This window comes from Ptychodera flava, chromosome 15 (genome assembly GCF_041260155.1).
Source record: "Ptychodera flava strain L36383 chromosome 15, AS_Pfla_20210202, whole genome shotgun sequence".
NCBI classification, from domain to species: domain Eukaryota; kingdom Metazoa; phylum Hemichordata; class Enteropneusta; family Ptychoderidae; genus Ptychodera; species Ptychodera flava.
The window spans coordinates 24,446,023-24,466,907 of NC_091942.1; the positions used below are offsets into that span (position 1 = coordinate 24,446,023).

At 39.1% G+C, this 20,885-nt stretch overlaps 1 protein-coding gene across 1 annotated transcript in view; it reads left to right on the plus strand.

The window, feature by feature from the left end:
• Window positions 1-5,120: 5,120 nt before the first annotated feature.
• LOC139151619 (mucin-2-like) overlaps window positions 5,121-20,885 on the plus strand; it is a 69,309-nt gene continuing 53,544 nt past the window's right edge. Inside the window, exons 1-3 of the mRNA XM_070724537.1 lie at window positions 5,121-5,394; window positions 12,687-12,725; window positions 13,142-13,200. Of these exons, the coding sequence (XP_070580638.1) occupies window positions 5,264-5,394; window positions 12,687-12,725; window positions 13,142-13,200 (229 nt within the window). The 5' untranslated portion in view covers window positions 5,121-5,263. The remainder of the gene's footprint in view (window positions 5,395-12,686; window positions 12,726-13,141; window positions 13,201-20,885) is intronic.

Sequence of the window (20,885 nt, forward strand, 5' to 3'; positions counted from 1 at the left end):
AAGTTCACCTGTACTGTTTATTTCTGGCAGGCAGCCTGCAGCCTACCAAAACCTGAATTGAGCTCTCTCTCTCTCTCTCTCTCTCTCTCTCTCTCTCTCTCTCTCTCTCTCTCTCTCTCTCTCTCTCTCTCTCTCTTTTTTAAAGAAAGTAAAATTTATTTACAAAAAAGTTACTTTGATATTAGATATGTCTTCCATCAACATGAAGCGTAATGTCAACATCACTGTAAGTAAGTAAAACAAACGAAAAAAGCAAAAAAGAATACAACCAAATAGATTGTTTCCTTGATCTGGAATCATATTCTTTTTTCGTAATTCCTGTAACTCAGAGCGAAATGCTTACGGTAGAATATTTCGACTGAATAACTCAGCCTTCATCAGCTGCTGTATCACGAGATGGAAATACCAGCAGTTTACAACGCCCTCCTGCGGTCAGTGGACCGGCTACGTCATCGTACCAGTCACAGTGACACAAGGGCTGATGAAGACTGAGGGATGCTAGCTTTTGTCAAAGTTGAAAGAAAATGATGTTACAATGACGTTTCCTTGCATCACTCCTCCATGCAAATCAACATAATTGACTACTAGGAAATACCCTTGACGAGTACTCTATCCCCAAAATGCTAATGCCAGTGTTCCATGTCCACCTTTTTAATTGTCTTCCTGAAAGTGGCGTCCATTGCCACCTGTACTTGTCTGCCACGCATTACCATGGTGTGTCTGCCGTTGGGTTTCTTTATCAAAATGTGCTTTATCGCAATCTGTCAAAACCTGTTCACCGTGCACCTTGTATGTATGTATGTATGTATGTATGTATGTATGTATGTATGTATGTATGCACCTGGTATCGTCTAATGTTATCTGTATTATTGTGCATATTCAGTAGCCTTTATTTAAAAAAATAGAGGTCGGGTTGCACGGCATGCTCAAGGTGCAGGGGTTAAAAATTGTCAACTTTCTCGTCAATATCGGGTCACGCAATATAAAGAGAAAACTTGGTCATTCATCAAACTGAAGTCACTTGGTGATTTGCTGCAAGATAGACCACACAATGGAGATACGTCATCACATGTTTCTATTGTCTAAATCGAACATGAGGAAACTCCTTTTTTTGTGTTGTACTTGTACGGTTTAGTCCGAATACTGTTACAGTATTCCGTTAGATATAGATTCATTTATTTAGGTCTAATTGCAAGGTACACAACAAAGATATGTAGGTGGCTAGGTACAACTTTCCGTAGATGGGAAAAATATCCCTGTTTGCTTGTCGTAGAATCAAGGGCCAGGGACAGCAATACAATACATTGTATGAAAGCGTAAAATGTACGATAGACAGAACAGATCACATCCTATTCATATCTGTTCAATTATCATCCTTGTCCTAAGACGTCATGCTGAGGTTTATCCTCGAACATGGCTGAAAGCGATAATATCTGGCGTAGGTAATTGGTTTGGGTATATGCTCTTGAAATTTGTTTTTCTCGTTCGCATAAATAGTCGACGAGGTTATCGATGTGCCCAATGTCAGAACATGAAAGTATGTGGTTCCCGCCATTACACTCATTCTTCTCAGTGAATGTTAAGTTTGTGATCAGTACCCTATTAGCGATTTTTTTGGCTTTGAACTCAACATCGAAATCAAAGCCACCGTCCTATCGCTTCATTGCGAAATGGGCGGGCCTTCACTTAACTGTCTTTTGAGTGAATAATTACAACATCTTAGCAGTTCAAACGCTTTCTACGCCACAGATATGTTACTAAGCAATGCAAATTACAATTTCTCATTGCGTTTACAATGGTCTATTCACCATGTTTTCTGAATAGCAACGCCTGGAAAGGAAACAAGGATTTCTCTCATGGGGCAGAACAGTTAAGAGGCAGGGCCAGTCAACAAGGTAGCTCGTGTAGAAGGGTGTTCGCAACAGCGGTTTCTTGGTGGCCTTTGCCCGGCGAACAAACCTGGGAAAGCGTCTATTTTTGCTAGAGAGCAGGCGGCAGGGCGTAGGGAGATGGCAGAGATGGCAGGCCATCGTAATGGGGAGAGGTCCATGCTACGGGCAGTTTTCCTAGTAAGGAGTGCGAAGAGGGGCCCGGGGTACCTTGTCGACGGGAGGGAATTTTTCTTTCAAATTTTAGAGAGAGGACAGTGGCTCATTACTATCACTTTCCCCTCAAAATTTTAACTAATAAGAATAATAGGCCTATAAAACATATCTGCTTGTAGTATTTTGTAATCGATTGGTCATCTGCCCCTACAGGAATCATGACACGTCTTACATGCCGTGGGCATGCTGTGATCTGTCGCAATCACGCTTTTGAGGATAATATTATTTTTGGGCCCCCATATTCTTTTGTACGACGTTCGGGTGAAACGTATAATTTATATCGTTGTTGGTCGTGACTTTTTTTAATATTGACTTTCAACTAATCAAACTGCAAGATGGCAAAGGAAAATCTCACGTTATGAGTCGCTATAGGCGCGATGTCAAAACTGTCTTAACGGTTAGGTTGTGATGATTCGCCAAAGGCCGTGACCTTCATATGACAATATACTTGACGTGACGAAGTCCACCTCACGTCCAAAAAATGTGCCCCCCCCCCCCCCCCCCCCCCGTCCAAGACATTTTGCCGCTTATACTCCATTCTGTGCATCGGGTTACGTCTTACCTTTGTTCCGCAGTGGTTTGCAACCATCTCCGATGACTAAGCCTGTGGCGTTCTGTATCTCTCCACCTCATCAACGAGGGACCTATAAGACTTTGTGTAGACGATGTGTATGGTTTATAAAATCAGTCATGACAGCAGAAACAGTTACTACATATTTTCATTTGACTTTGAAGACGAATTTTGCCAGTTTTACTCAAAATAGGTTTTTGTGTAATTGTTTCTCTACTTTCAAGATCCAATGGTAATGACTAGTCTGTAAATGTTTCGTCTTCATATGAGAGAGAGAGAGAGAGAGAGAGAGAGAGAGAGAGAGAGAGAGAGAGAGAGAGAGAGAGAGAGAGAGAGAGAGAGAGAGAGAGAGAGAGAGAGAGAATTATAAGACTCGGTGACGAAGAAAAGTCTGAAAGGTGGTTGCAGTATTGTCACTATTTTACGAACTATAATAATAAACTTTGTGGCTGATCAGAGCCATAGCGGATCAGTTATTGCCGCAGTCGAAGAATTAGTGTCCCCCACCCCCTCCCTGCACTCCCGACCCCGTCACTTTGTGCTGACTGAATCTCTGAAATCTCATATTGTCCTGAAACATAGTCCCGAACCATTCGTTCTCTTCGACCCAAAAAGCAGTTGTATCGTTATAGAGCAAAACTAGAATTATCCTATCTCCTTGAAGGTTGGCCCTATAATTTATTTTGCAAAGTTTTTCAGACTTTTTCAGATATTATTTACTAAAACTTGTCTACACAATACTCTGACAAATATCTTCATTCTTCACACACATCTAATAGCTTATCACCATAGACCTCTTTAGGGTCTATGCTATCACCAACCGCGTTATCTAATTTCCGACCCTTGAACAAATACTTATATATGGGCGCCCCGGCCAAACTCTGTCTGCGGCGCTTTTGCAACAGCTTGCACAAGCTGTCGGTGCAATGGAATTCTTAAGTTCTAAAGATGTGCATTGTCATGTTTTGGTTTATCTCAGACTTACTCAATTCCATCGGATGTCCTTCAAACTGTGGCCACGTTAATAAAGTGATGAAATCCGGGTTGAACTTCAAGTTGTTGCCGTGATTCAGATCCCCCTCTATTTCGAACGGATGTGACTACTCATTTCAGTGTTTCCCACTCTTTTGTATATGAAGGGCAGAGTTTATACATGGTGCATTTTGAGGCAGATCGTCTATGTAGCCGACACGAACACGAAGTGTCTGTTACCGGCTACCAAAAACTATGAAAAATAGTAAGAATGAGCTACAAAATCACTATTAGTTTTAAGTTGAAGGTAGAATAAGTCTGTGCTAAAATGGACTGTGTGCATGATTTTGAGCGTGCGAATTTAATGTGACCGACGCCTAAGGCAAACAACATGGCGAAAATTATTATGGCATCATATTCAACAGAAGATGACAAACTGACGAAATTCTATTCTCTTTGCGCGATGGATGCACCGTTAGACCCTGAGAGGTCGCAGTTGGAATTGTAGGCAAGCAACATTTTTTTAAAGATTTAATACATAGTTACAGGTAGAACATCCACACCATTATTCGAGATTTTCATTTTCCAGTTTCCGTTATGCGATGTTTTGACAAGGGGCTGAAATTATTCATACAATTCTCGCTGACCGCAGCTTCCCATTTTGACTACCCCTCCGACATCTAATGGTCTATCCCTGAGTTCGATGACCCAGGAATCTTTGTAAAGTGAAAGTGTAGTTTTGAAAAAGATTTCTCGCATTTTGTCGTTGTTGTTGCTGCTGCTGCAAATATTGGCATGACTTTCAACTGCTTCTGTTTGACGTCATTATGATTGCAAAGAGACACGTCCCTGTGTCACAATTATACTTTTAAGTGTGCACTTATCGTATAATTTTATTCATTTATGGTCTACATTTCGCTGTGTTTCTAGCTCGTGTATGCATCATCGACGCGTTGTTCACGGTATATCGGCATGTTCAGCGTCCTTAAGTTTCGGGAAGGTCATTTCTTAACAATACCGTTTCGGTTTTTTTATCTTTGAGGGTACCCCACGCATGCATGTGGCACACTTCTTCTGTTTACTTTTCTCCTTCTCAAGATAAACTTGCTCGGAACCGATAAAAGTGGCAGAGAAAAAAAACACAATCTGTGTTGAAAGTTCGGGAGGTGCAATCGGGTATCGCAAACACACCGGTAGTGTACACTTTGGCAAATCAGATAGCAGATCAACAATCTCAAGAAGACAAATAACAACTTTTTATGGCCCTGCAACACCCCCTTCGTCACTTGAGAGTGGCGGAATACCGAGATAACAAGTTGACTACGTTAGCATCATTAAAAGGGTCACACCGACACTATATCCCTTGCGTCCTGGATGTGGTAACACGCATCAAACTTTTCCCCTTGATTTGCATATTGGTATTGTCCATTCGCGGGGGTATATCAGCTCGGCATCCGTCCGGGCTTCAGCAGTCTCTCGTGAGAAGTATTATTAGTGGTGGCCCGAACAGTGGAACACAAAGGCCTAAAAAACCATACTGTGAAATTTACTTTTGAAGCGCTAGCGACCGAACGCGGGAACACCAGATAGAAATTGGTATCGACCAGACGACGTGATGAAGCCACTGCTTCTGGTTCTCGTCGCCTGCGCGGCTGTGGCGCACGCGAACAACGATGGGTTTGAAGAGTGGGACGCAACGCATACCTCAACGAACCAGAACATCCCCGATTATGTGGATCCACTTTGGTAAGCCATCTTTTGGATTTTTTGGTGCCTACTTGATATTTAAACTGACAGGAATTTGATACACTTGATATTTTAGGGCATTTCAATTTAGCTTTTGATCCTCGGTGTTTGCATTTAAACAGAAATACGGCTAAACATCACTTGATTTCGTTTGCATGGAAATGGTAATGATGATGAAGAAGGCAGTGGTGGTAGTGGTGGTCATGGTGACGTCAATAACGATAACAACAGAATGATTGGTTATTGCAATTCTAACCAGAATTGGGAAAATAACTGAATCATTGACAAAACATAAAGCAGATAGTATTGGAACATTTAAAAAAACATGCTCTAGGTTCTAGCATGCCGTTTGAAACCTCCCTTGTATCCGAATAGCATCAATGAAAGGGTTTTGCAATTTTCGCGATCAAACCACAAGTTTGAATGAAACGCACGGTGGGAAACATCATCCAGGTTCCCGACACACCTGTGTCGTCCGAATGAACTTTATGGGCAGGGGACATAACTCGTCGCGTATCTGTTCTTATTCCCGGTGACATTGATCATGTCAGGTCCGACGGTCAACAAACATCCCCACTATGTGCTACTGAACAAATATTGGCGAACAAAAATTTGACGTAGGTGTGAGATGTTATGAGTGGTGATTACCTAAGGGAGGACCCCTGTCTAAATACAACGACTAAATATGCCATGCAGGTTGAATAACTCTGCGGCAACCCCAGAGAAAGTTTCGCACGATTCTATGAGACCACAAAACGCAGTTTTCTCAAAAGGAAAGTGGTTAAGGAGGGATATTTAATAGTATAAATTCTTTACTAAATAGTTTTTGTTGGTATTTATCCTGATTTCATTTGCTGATACTCACACGTGCAATGATTTCAAAAATGGTTCGCATTATCGTATAATACGGCAGCAACAACTTTTCGCGGGAGATGAAAAATGAGACGCGAGCGCACCGCCGCCGAATCAACAGGTGTCAATATCCCCGTCGTCGACGTACGCATGTAAATAACGCGTCCCTGGCATGGGGTCAGATTCCCCGCGACAAACAATGAACCCGGTCTTTTACAAAGCGGTAGAGAGTGCGATTTTCTTTACCATCATGGAACTGAACAGACTTCCTATCGAAGAGGAAGTGTTTGCGTAAGAGACAAGAATGCACTTCCTTTGGCCTTCTTTTTCAGCGCTACCGGTTGTACGCCGAGTGGAATTCTGTAATGTACACAAACAAATACAAACATTCCGTTGTATCGGTTGAACGTCTCTCAGTCTGTATGGAGGTAGTACAATGGTCTCTGATTGATTCCTATAAAACAACGAAATCCGTGCGGTTGTTAAACCTGATCTATCATTGTAGTCCGAAAAAGTGTAAATTGTGAAAAATGTACCAAACATACCCCCCAGGAAACGTTTTGCAACATGTGTTGAAACTGTTCCGCATGATGAGCTGAGACAAGGACACGGAGAGATTCAAAATCGAATCAAAGCTTGTGTGATTACGCAATGCAACGAGTTTAGCGAAGGCTTCTTGGTAATCATTCAATGTGATTGACGTCATATGCCAGAGATGTATATGCTCCGCCTGTAACTTTCAATTGATGCAATTCTACACTTCTGCGAATGGTTACCATCTTCCCGCCTCTGAGAATGGCACACGACGAACAAACGTCAGAACCCTGAACGATGGATATCTCTGACTTGGTATATTATTTTACTACAGTTTGATATATTACGCAACGTCCGAGGAATCTTGGATAAGCTATAATATATGTACGTTACTATAGGTCATCTCACGCGTGAGGTCATCGTTAGACGTGATGAGTAAGACTTCCGGACTTTAATAGCGATTGCATACTCGAACCCAAGAGATCGCGGGCAAAACGCATTATAGTGACAAATTAAATCAGAGAGAGAGAGAGAGAGAGAGAGAGAGAGAGAGAGAGAGTAAGTTTTCTCTTGTGGTTTATGGTTATCTTACGAAAAAACTAAAGCTCTAAATTGATGCCTAACTGTTTGTTCCATGTTTGTTCCATGATAATCAAGCTACAACGGAAGAAGGGCGTACGTGTACGAGCCTCTCCGATGTCAGCGGTTAACCGCACACTGCTGATCAAGTGATAACAGATAAAAACAGCAACAAATACGAACGTCAAGTGTCCACGTTACCATCAACAACAACAGCAACAACAGTACAGGTCTATGGCTGATTACATGTACAAAACTTCTTCAGACAGAAACACCTGAGTGACATCATCACGCCTTCACACCATCCAGTTTTAACGAAATTCGAACATGATACCGTGACATTTTCGACAATCAGATATCATATGTACTGCCGGTTTTCTCAGCGGCTGATTTTATGGTTGAAATATAGTTTTGAAACAATAAGCATGCAAAACTAAACTTTGAAAAAATACATTCATTTCACTTTTTTGCTCCTTCGCTACACACAAGGAAACGGTAATTAATAACTCACCTCACGACACATCAAATTACAAAGATTCCCTCGTTTGAATGACCGTCTGTATGTGTGTTTGTGTGTGTATATGTATCTATGTATATGTGTATCTATGTATGTTTGTATGTATGTATGTATGTATGTATGTATGTATGTATGTATGTATGTATGTATGTATGTATGTATGTATGTATGTATGTATGTCTGTATGTATGTATGTATGTATGTATGTATGTATGTATGTATGTATGTATGTATGTATGTATCTATCTATCTATCTATCTATCTATCTATCTATCTACCTATCTGTCTGTCTGTCTGTCTGTCTGTCTGTCTGTATATATATATATATATATATATATATATATATATATATATATATATATATATATATATATATATATATATATAAAAGAAAAATGTGCATCTTAGCAATACTACTCACAGGTCACTTTAAGGCGAATGTTTACAACAATCAATGTACAAATAAACTGTGTTTACGTCCCCTGTACTGGGCCTTGAACCATGGGAGACAGGGTTGATAACACCACCATCGGAGTATCGTTGTTGCATTGTGTGCAAATGAGTCAACATCCTGACGTAGGGGTGATGCTCGATAAAGTCGCGAAATCGCACTAAAATTGACCTCGCGGTGCCCCGTGGCGAAATTGGAAATTTCAAAAAGGTTATTTACAGTGCACGGTACGAGAAGTACGACCCCCTAGGCCTTGAACTATAGGTCTTGTAAGAATGGCAGCCGTTTATCACACTGTTAGGGTGGGCTAGTTATTGTGTGTAAATGAGCTGACGCCAATGACATCGTCGTCGTTTGTCTAAAATCGCTGAATGAATTACGGGACGGACCATTAGATCTTGGGAGGGGGGGGGTGGTCAAAAACAGAAAAAAAAAATTTTCAGAGCAGAAGTTAGGAAAAAAAAATTTTCAAACTAGTTTGCAAAATAAAAAAAAATAAATAAGAAGACAAGGCATAAAAAAAAAAATCTGCAAAAGTCTTTAAAATTTTGAATTTTTTTTAGATTTTACCGACAGAAAGCAACTTTCTGTATTTTTTAGTACATCCTCCTGGCACATTTTTAATTTTAATTTATACATTTAGAGTGACTGTATCCCTTATACTGGAAGTTGTATTATCTTATCTTTTCAGGACTTTTGTATTCTGATCACTTGAAAATTATGAAATTATAGAGCCTGTTTTCTACTTGTTTCCTGCGTTCAAACCAAGCAGGTACACTAGGTAAACATTGAAACTATGGTATGGTTGTCAAGACAGAAAGTTGTATTTGCCTTTTAAGATCAAGGTAAACAGATGCAGGCCACATCAGTTTCATTTTTTTCACAGCATTTTATTGCAATGATGAATGCAAGAATGGGTGAACAAGTAGAAACACGTCAATAATGATAAAACAACATATCAAGTCATTGTGTATTATTTTGCTTTTAAAAAGGCATTTTCAATTCTTTTTTTTCTCAAAAAACAGCCTCAAAAACAACAGCAACACATGTTTTAACATTCAACAATACACTACGTAGAATGCCATCTATCCAACAAATCCCAACACAAAAATACACAAAAGGGTTGAACTTTGAAAGTTTCTCGATAGCAAATACTGAATAAATCTGCATGAATAATCGTTTTTGTGTAGCAAATTTCAAAGAAATTGGACAAGCCCTTTCAGAGAATACAGATTTTTTGACCATGAATAGCATAAATTGCCCTAAAAAGACAAATATTGAAATTTCAACACATCTATACACATCCAATCAATTTGGACATGCTGCTACAGAGAAATAGATGTTTTGATCAAAAAAGGGCAACAATTGCTCTAAAAACACAAATATGCAAATTTAACTATATTATTTAGCTTATTTTAGCTTCTCAGCTTGTCAAAATCAATTGTAAATCATGAGATATGCATGATGTTGGTGGGGTGAATGTAGGCATTTCACCACACAGTAGAAAGGGAAGCCAGGAAACCAAATAGTCAATTTTCAAAACTATAGGAAGCTACTGAGGAGCAAGAAGACCAGTTTCAGAGGAAGATGTGTAATCCGAAAAAAATGCTCCCAAAGTGCCACCAAATAACACCATTTTTATCTCTATTTTTCAAAGCTCCAACAGCAGGAGGGGGACACCCCCTCCTGACCTCCCCCCGCAAAAATACTCCCAAGTGCCACCAAATACACCATTTTAATCTCTATTTTTCAAAAGCTCCAACAGCAGAGGGGACATCCCTCCTGACCATCCCACCCAACCCCCCCAACCCAACCCACCCCCCGCAAAAATACTCCCCAAGTGCCACCAAATAACACCATTTTAATCTCTATTTTTCAAAAGCTCTAACGGCAGGAGGGGGACACCCTCTCCTGACCTCCCCCCGCAAAAATACTCCCCAAGTGCCACCAAATAACACAATTTTTATCTCTATTTTTCAAAAGCTCCAACGGCAGGAGGGGGACACCCCCTCCTGACCTCCCCCTGCAAAAATACTCCCCAGGTGCCACCAAATAACACCATTTTAATCTCTATTTTTCAAAAGCTCCAACGGCAGGAGGGGGACACCCCCTCCTGACCTCCCCCGCAAAAATACTCCCCAAGTGCCACCAAATAACACCATTTTAATCTCTATTTTTCAAAAGCTCCAACAGCAGCAGGGGGACACCCCTCTCCTGACCTCCCCCCCCCCCGTGACCGTGGCCGCTTGGCACCACATCTTTGCCCTCTTTATCTTCAGACAGCGACGAACTAAAAAAAATTATAAATCTGAAAATTTACTCTGAAAAAAAAAATTGCACAGCTAATCTCAATTGGAAAAAAAAAATTTCAGAAATTTACAATAGTAAAAAAAAATTTTCACAATTTCATTGTGCCACCCCCCCCCTCCAAGGTCTAATGGTCCATCCCTTACATGAAGACGACTTTCAGAAATATAACTTGAACTCACTTTGCCGACCAATGCATGATGGCCGCGACTTTTTGTCAACAACAAGATCGCGATGCTCTTTTGTTCTCTTGCGTCAACTTTAAGTGTATATAATACATGTGAGTGGAGGACTACCCCGCAAATAACAAAATCTCTTACTATAACAAACGAGAGATATTGCAAGGAAAGTATCCATGGCCGAAACTATCGTTCAATAGACACTATTTACAAGTGATTTAGCGTCTCCGCTCTCAGTGCTGAGTTGTCAGTGATAGTGTTCGTGGTCGGAACTATTTATTTGTTATAAGACTCCTCCATCGGAAGAAGAAAACGTTTTAATCATGAACAAAAGGGCAACAAAAGTGCACATGCTTCAGGCATGTTCGAAATACACTTTCTTAGGTCTGCAAGTCAAAGTAGGCCGCGCTGAGATTCGGGATCTGGTATCGCGATCACGTGAATGAGCTTTTCACTCATCTATTAAGGTAATATGCGCCTTGAAAGTGAAACACTTAAACTTTTGCTCAAACTTTCCTTAAGGAATCTTTCAACCATTCCCTTTCAAAACCAAGAATAAAAATCGGGGGTCACCGCACAAATTTTGGTTCTAGAGAAACAAATAACCTAAGATTAACCGATACTTAATTCAAAATGGCCGCCATCTCTGTGTTAACTCTATGGAGAAAAATAAAAATTTTCGTATTTTGAAGAACTAAACCTGTGAAAGATTTTCTTACACCAAGAGCTTTAAAATGAACCCCCACAAGTGGTATATCAGAAAAGAATTGTAAAAGTTTGATCTGCGTATCTGTCCCCGAGGCATGTTCTACCTTAAAATTACATTATTATTGACCCAAATCAAATTCTTTATCAAAGACTCCCCATAACAAGCGTCAACACGAGGCGGATTACTTGACAAACAGTGTTATCACTCTCAGTCAACATGAAATATTGCCCAAGCTTGAAAAAAAAACATTTGACGGAACACAAAGTTGTTATAAACAACATCACACCACCTATTGACGCCTGTCAATTTTCAACGAAAGCCATTTGTCACGTTTCGTGTTCTCGCAAGGAAATTAGGTCAGGTCTGATTTTATCGTTGCTATACCCTCCCCTCGCCCCGCATCACAAAAGGTGATAGAAGCTATATCTAAGCTTATATCCAAGGCCTGCTGTCTAAGACGACTTTTTCGTAAAGCGTCAAAGTCCGAATTGAAAAGTTGCCTAGGCATGGCAGTTTTAATGGTGAAATTTACCCGTTGAAAGTTCTGATTGCAATTGTGTCCAAACACTGTAATTTTCTTTGTATTGAATTGATATAAACGCTTATCAAATTCCTAGTCGACTTCTGATAGTTGCATGGTTCATCTTGCCTTCACACTCTGAGTCTCAATGATTATTCTTCAAAATTCCTTCCAAATCTGATGACGACCCAAAATATTGTGGGAAAGAAACAGTCCTGATTTCAATCTGTGTCACTTTTTGATGGCAGCTAATTCGAGATATTTGCCGCATACATTTTTATTTAGTTAATTTTCTCCCTAAGGCCTATACTTCCATGAACCCCTTGCTGACAAATATCTGCGAAGAAATTGAAGGAAACGCACAGTAAAACAACAGTTTACTTCAAAGCCGCCTTTACCTCATGAATGCATTTTTCACAAGTGAAAGTTTGGCGTATTATATAATTAATTATATAATAATGTATAATAATATAATGTATAATTTTACATAATACTTTAAGAGCAAGATTTTGCACAAAAAATGCACTTTTCTTCTTGATTTCACGGATTTACATAGATTACGATTAAAAATGGATAAAGAATCTTCTTCATCGCCAGTTTTAATTTTAAAACAAGCTTTTGTTTTCTTTTTGTTTTCTTTCCAGGTCAGAAAGAGTTTGTACATACACGACATCCTGGGGATAGTGAGTATCGACTATTTGCAATTCTCAATACTGATACAGTCGTTCGGAGTCTGCATGTGCAGGTCATAGGACTTTGGTTATGAAGATGGTAACCTGCGCACGTGGATCACAAGGACACGACTCTATTCTCTCCATCATACAGTTAATATAATTTTTACCGCCTGATTTACGAGTCAAATTTAGACTACATATGGATTTTCGTCTTCCCCTTGCACTGGTCAACTTATTACATTGTGTATACTTTCAGGCAGGAAATACACGAGAATGACCTCTAGGTTTCGCGTTTTATAAATTTTGGGGGAAAATATTTCACAGGCATTATACCGCCAGACCCATTCAACGCAAATACTAACAGTGTGACCAAATGACCAAATATTTGTATGCGTTTTAATCCCCAAGTTTTGTCTAATTTTCAGCACGTCTCAGAAATGTTGTTCGGGATGGACTGGAGCAGTAGCTCGCGGCTGTCCGACACGTAAGTTTCGCGTATTTCTGAGCTCCTAAGGGGCTTTTATATCAAAACTTTACCATACATAACGATGACGATGCTGAAGTTATTTTCGTATTCGTTTTCGTATTCGTTTTCGTATTCGTATTCGTATTCGTATTGGAGTCACTGACAAAATTTTTATTTTTAGTCCAAATTTCGTACGTATTATATAAAAGTTCTGTCTTTACAGAAGTTAAAGTGCTTTTTATATGACAATATATCAATACTTCAATATTTGAGAATGTAAGTTGAAAAAGATCCAATCTTTTTAGGCCCTAGATTGAAAGATATCGTTGCTATAATTAGAGGAGAGATTTTAAAAACAAACGGCCAGTACACAGCACTCCTTAGCTGGGTAGTCTGTTGAATAGATCGATTTTCGGTTCGATCTATCGATCCCGTAGTCGATATGCGCGCCATTGTAACCAAAATACTCACTAGGTTACAGTGGCGGGCATACTGACCACGGGATCGATAGATCGAGCCGAAAATCGATCTATTTAGCAGACTACCAAGCTATAAGCGCCTGTGGGCCAGTAGTAGTCTTTGAGGAAATATTTTTTAAACAAACATCATTTTCGTATTCGTATTAACTTCTATCACACAAAACCAACTTAAACATTCTGTTGACATCATTAGTATCGATAATGGAAATTTAGCTGACCCGCCCAATTTGATGAGTTGTAAACTTAAAAGGTAATTTTCTTGTTTTAAACTGATATCTCTGAGAAAGTGATCGTCACAACGACAGTGAATGCAGGGCTCAACGTTATCGCATGCCCCTAAGTCGATGACATGCTATATTTAGACTGCTGTCGCAAAGAAAATATCATCTCATATGATGTGGGAAAGCGTCATAAAAGAAACGAGATGAATAAATGGTATCATAGGCCTATGTCCCGATCGGTACATTTGTTTCCCTAATAAAGATTAAATTAATGTGTGAGCTGTTGTCAGAGTCTTTATTTCAGTACGGCCCATCTCTTTTTCTTTCCTTGCGTTTGCGTCAACTGTCATTGCCAGAACATGTTGATCAACTTGCGTTATGATAAGATACACCAGAATGCATGGAAATTAATTTGTATCGCGAAATATCGAGAAATACCTGTATTCTATGATAAATAGACTTCAGCTAGTCTAGTAGCTGTCGCAACTGGCTCGATCGGTTTCCGTCATTTGTTACTGTGCGATCCAGTTTTAGTGTTACGCAGTTTGCCCCGCTCTACAACTCCGTTCTGCAGGTCACTCCAAAAACTTTCAGCAATACTATTTTGGGGGACCAATTAAGCCGCTAGCCGTAGATAGCTACTTTTTTCAACAAAAACTCTGAAGAGAAATGCAGCAACTATCATCTTTCGATAGATATTTTGTAGGCAAGAGAACAAAACTCAAACGTATATGCGCATTTAATCCTAGCTGTGATATCGCAGCGGTACTTGTGGCGTGTATCGAACTCGCTCGGGTCATTGAGGTCATCGCCACAGTCCCATCCATGGTCTGTTTCTCTACTACCTCCATGGTTCTACATAATTGCAGTCGCTACCCGGCAGATTTGCCATGATATTTCAACAAAGTTGCTTGCTATTTAGATCTAGCTGAAAACAAAAACCTTTATGAAAGAGGATAATCCAGTCCAAGCTTGATGAAATCGATGCTTTGATCTGCTTTCCAAAGGACGATTTCCGGAAATGGTCTAGCCGGTCACATGCCACTATGGGACGATTCAGAATTTACTTCCAGGGGAGGGGTGGAGGATTTTCTATTTTCTCGGTGATTTTTTTCCATGGCCCCCCCTAGTAAATTATAGAAAAATCTATGGCCCCCCCCCCATCTTTCCTGTTTTTTTTTCCATGGCCCCCCCCTAACATATACATGCATGCTTATACGGTACATTATAGACATATCTAGTCTAACAAGTTGCAGGAACTGTAGGGCCTAGTGGACATTAATCGATGATATAACAAATCATTTCAGGGTTATGTGACTATAAAAAGAATGATTTGCAGGGACTGCAAGTGGCACACTTTTGGAAAGGGTAGCAATAAACATATCTGGTTGTAAATTTCTGAAGAAAAGTTAATTACTAAATATGAATACTTTTTTCGTTATGTCTCACTGATACATATGATGCACACAAAGACAAGCAAGATGTCAGTTAGAAATGGTGAACAGAAAATCAGAGGAGCAGATAATTGGCAAAGTGATATATATCTTGAAGTTTAATGGTACATCTCATTTGCAGATATCCAGATATTTCTGGAAAGTGAGATGTACATGTACATGCACACGTTCAGCATACATTTTCATTTGATGATGCTGAATATTTGCAGACTCACGGTGAAAGTTTTAAACATTAGGAATTAAAATTGGTGAAAGCCAACTGTTTTTAATTTTCTCTTTTTTTCTAATTTGGTTGTCATAAAACCAAGTTGCTGCCACTGAAAGCAACAATGCTGAGGAATATTTTAGAACATTTCTTGAACAAAACACCTTATCCAAAACATGATTCACATGTTATTCTGCTCATTCCATTCACAATCCAATGTTCATATTAAAATGCAGATAACCCTGTGTAAGTCAAAATTCACATTTTGTCAGCAGTATTTTTCAAAATTGACAGAGCATTCATATTTCAAATTTTTTTTAACAAACTTTAATTTTAGAATAGTCATGATGCGCATGTTTTCAGATGACACGAAACAATACATGTTAATTTGTTTTTTTGCCTTTTCTGCCAGCCGCCACTGTGAAATCTTTGATTATACATATCAGAATGAATGGGACACAAAAGTATTAGCATCAATACACAATGTGTAGCCTATCCACATTTCTCCTAGCCTCATACACACTGAGATCACTTCTTGGACTACAGCAAATTTCTTGTGTACACAATATTTCAACAATCCGACACATAGCATTGGTGCAGTGCCACATGATCTTCTGGATGCACATACAGGATTATTGGAAAATCAACCCTTTTGTAAATTTTTCACCATATTTTTGACAGTAATACATAATATTTTTATTTTCAACATTAAAACCTATTCGTTGAAAAGCACCTTGAAGATGAGACGGCCATAAATTTATTTTCAAAAAATTCATAGTAGATGTAAGCACTGTAAAAAGTTATGTAGAACATTTAAAAAATTTAGAAAGGGTAAAATTGATGAGAATGAAACATAGAAAAAAGGAGCAGAAAAGAAGAGTAGCAGTAGCAGTAGTTTACTCAAAGGATGAAGTGGGTGTATATTTGGGGTAAAAAACCTCAATTTTTGTATTAATGATAAAAATTAATTAAGTCGAAAACTAGACAGTATTTTCTGAAATGTAATATTTCACTTGAAAGGATAGTATTCATGTAGTAAAAAAACAACTATTTTACTTGGCATTATCCATCTTCATTTTAAAATTGTAGGGGTTTAAAGACTAACACTCTAATAATTGATTAAAATCATGATCAGCAAAATTAAAATGCCTCTCATTCAAAATGCCTCTTATTAAAAATGTAAGAGCTTTATTGCCAAACAAAACCAATTGATAGTTGTTGTGTTATATAGCATTTAAAAAACATAATGTGAAATTTCAGAAAATTTGACCCAGCCGGAGTGGAATTAAATTCGTTGGAAATTTTGAAATTGGGAGGCAAAAGAAGCATAAATTTGCATAAATTAACACTTCTTTATCATGCAACTTTCAACTGCTTTACAAGCTACAAGGTAAACCCAACCTTAAAAAGACATTTGCTGTAATTTTTAGCATTTGTTCAATGTTCATCTCTGTGTATCAGCATTTGTTTGTTATTCTATCACTACATAGAACACCCAATGCTGTATTTAGCAACATACCAGTGTGAACATAAATGACCATTGTTATTGTTGATAAATGAATTCTAGTCTGGACTTGATCTGACATCTCTTTTCAACAAAAACAACCCTGACTGTTCACTGTATGGTTTGTATTGACACGCTAAATACTGGACATTCATAACGCTTCAGGGAGGAGAACAAGATACTGCAGTAGATGCATAAAACAAACCACTGTGAATATTACCGAATTTGGCAGCTAAAGGAGTTTAACTAAACATGTTGAGTTCATCTGTCACCCAGGTAGCGTCTACGGTGCTCTTTTGTAGAGATCATAAATTCTGGGCAAATATTGAATTGATGTTTTTTTTCCTTGCCCCCCCTAAAAGATTGTGGTATTTTTGTCTGGCCCCCCCTAAATTTTCTTGGGAAAAATGGGTGGCCCCCCCTGAAAATCCTCCACCCCCCCCCCGGAAGTAAATTCTGAATCGTCCCTATAAACGCAAATGTTCATTACGCACGTGAACGCATGAAACATGTTGCAGTTACTGGTTGCTTGTTTTCCCTTGTCAGCTATATTTTGATGACATTTTATGCTGGGATTATGATTGGTTCAATTGAAATGATGTGACAGCACTAAAACTGCTTCTGATACTTGATTGGATTGTAGTAAAATTTATCATTAAATTCATGCGATATTTTGACAGATCATTCAAGATAACATCAGCAGACACATTGGCAGCGCTGTGCAGTGGAGAGAACGCGCTCAAACCTTTGAGTAACTCCGCTCAACGGCTATGCTTATTCAATGCGTATTTTGGGGTCGCGGCCTTTCGGGACAATGCTCCGTGAACACTGAGCGAATATAGGCCTATGTTGTATTTGATCACGTATACGGTATGGAGAAATGTCTTGAAAAAAATTCAGTCGCAATCTCATAAAATTTGGTCGCCTATGCGACTGAAAATGGTCGCTACTTTGAGCCTTGCTTGAATGTAATACATGAATTATCGGTCGGTCCGGTTTTATGTTATTATTGCTCACATCTTTACTCTGAAGATAAACTACCTATTGTCATTTATTTCTGTTACTTTCTCCTCTGTAGCAGCACGTACAACTTTGTCGTAACTTGCAATTTTGTAATTTTTGCCTTACCGCACTCCCTGAGTTTTGTAAAGTATTGTATTGTTATTATAATTTATTTCAGGTCTACGTAGAGCCATATCAAAATCAAGTAAAATACTTGAAATACAAATTGTAAATGGATATGATCATTCTAAAGTGAGTCCAAAAGGATTACCGGATATAACAATTTTCACATTTTTTTATTCAGATGGTTGTCCTGGACACAGGCGTACGGAACGTTTCCTAGATCGTCGTCGGATGGGAAGTGACGGACACTGCACTGTGAGGCCGAAGGCCGAACCTCGGTACTGTATAACTATTACAGTACCGAGGTTCGGCCTTCGGCCTCACAGTGCAGTGTCCGTCACTTCCCATCCGACGACGATCTAGGAAACGTTCCATACGCCTGTGGTCCTGGACAAGTCCCCCGTTCATCAAAGCTTTCAACAGTCACCCGTTTTGCAGCGCCTCACAAAAATCTGCCCTCCCCGCAAAACAATGGTACAGTCCAGGGCAGCTCCTTTGCATCCGCTCTCACGAGTCCCATTACTTGGCACTGACCACCTGATTTCGGGGTGCATCCAGCTGCCCGGTCAAGAGACATTGGCAAGTGAAGATGCTGCCTTACCAGATTCCAACCGATTTTAAGTATTTTTTTTTCAAATAAAATGAAGTGAACAAATTCATTAAAATCTACAAATGCAAATTTATGTAAATTTAACCAAATTTGGCAGATGAAATTACGAATCAAATTATCACAATATTTTAACCTCAGTAAATATCGTATATTGCACGTTTCATACCTGAAACCTGGACTAGAAATAACAATTTCTGTCAGTGACTCCAATACGAATACGAATACGAATACGAAAACGAATACGAAAACGAATACGAAAATAACTTCAGCATCGTTAACGATGCTGAAGTTGTTTTCGTATTCGTTTTCGTATTCGTTTTCGTATTCGTATTCGTATTCGTATTGAGATCACTGACAGAAAATGTTATTTTAGTCCAGGTTTCAGGTATGAAACGTGCAATATACGATATTTACTGAGGTTTAAATATTGTGATAATTTGATTCGTAATTTCATCTGCCAAATTTGGTTAAATTTACATAAATTTGCATTTGTAGATTTAAAGAATTATGTTCATCTCATTTTATTTGAAAAAAAATAGTTAAAATCGGTTGGCATCTGGTAAGGCAGCATCTTCGCTTGCCAATGTCTCTTGACCGGGCAGCTGGATGCACCCCGAAATCCTCCGAAATCAGGTGGTCAGTGCCAAGTAATGGGACTCGTGAGAGCGGATGCAAAGGAGCTGCCCCGGACTGTACCATTATTTTGCGGGGAGGGCAGATTTTTGTGAGGTGCTGCAAAACAGGTGACTGTTGAAAGCTATGATGAACGGGGGACTTGTCCAGGACAACCATCTAAATAAAAAAATGTGAAAATTGTTATATCCGGTCATCCTTTTGGACTCACTTTAGAATAATCATATCCATTAATTACAATTTGTTTTTCAAGTATTTTACTTGATTTTGATATGGCTCTACGTAGACCTGGAATAAATTATAATAACAATACAATACTTTATAAAACTCTATCGCTCAACAACACACTCATATCAGGGAGTGCGGTAAGGCAAAAATTACAAAATTGCAAGATACGACAAAGTTGTACGTGCTGCTACAGGGGAGAAAGTAACAGAAATCAATCACAATAGGTAGTTTATCTTTCAGAGTAAAGATGTGAGCAATAATACCATAAAACCGGACCGACCGATAATTCATGTATTATATTCAATCAGGGCTCAAAGTAGCGACCATTTTCAGTCGCATAGGCGACCAAATTTTATGAGATTGCGACTGAATTTTTTTCAAGACATTTCTCCATACCGTATACGTGATCAAATGCAACATGTATTCGCTCAGTGTTCACGGAGCATTCAAGTTGTCCCGAAAGGCCGCGACCCCAAAATACGCATTGAATAAGCATAGCCGTTGAGCGGAGTTACTCAAAGGTTTGAGCGCGTTCTCTCCACTGCACAGCGCTGCCAATGTGTCTGCTGATGTTATCTTGAATGATCTGTCAAAATATCCCATGAATTTAATGATAAATTTTACTACAATCCAATCAAGTATCAGAAGCAGTTTTAGTGCTGTCACATCATTTCAATTGAACCAATCATAATCCCAGCATAAAATGTCATCAAAATATAGCTGACAAGGGAAAACAAGCAACCATTAACTGCAACATGTTTCATGCGTTCACGTGCGTAATGAATATTTGCGTTAGTGGCATGTGACCGGCTAGACCATTTCCGGAAATCGTCCTTTGGAAAGCAGATCAAAGCATCGATTTCATCAAGCTTGGACTGGATTAGCCTGTTTTATAAAGGTTTTCGTTGTCAGCTAGATCTAAATAGCAAGCAACTTTGTTGAAATATCATGGCAAATCTGCCGGGTAGCGACTGCAATTATGTAGAACAGACCATGGATGTACAAAAATAGAACAGACGTATCTTTGCGTTCGACTCCGGCGATCGACAAACACTGGGATTTATGCGCATATAAGTTTGAGTTTTGTTCTCTTGCCTATAAAATATCTATCGAAATTTGATAGTTGCTGCATTTCTATTCAGAGTTTTTTGTTGAAAAAATAGCTATCTAGCTACGGCTAGCGGCTTAATTGGTCCCCCAAAATAGTACTGCTGAAAGTTTTGGAGTGACCTGCAGAACGGAGT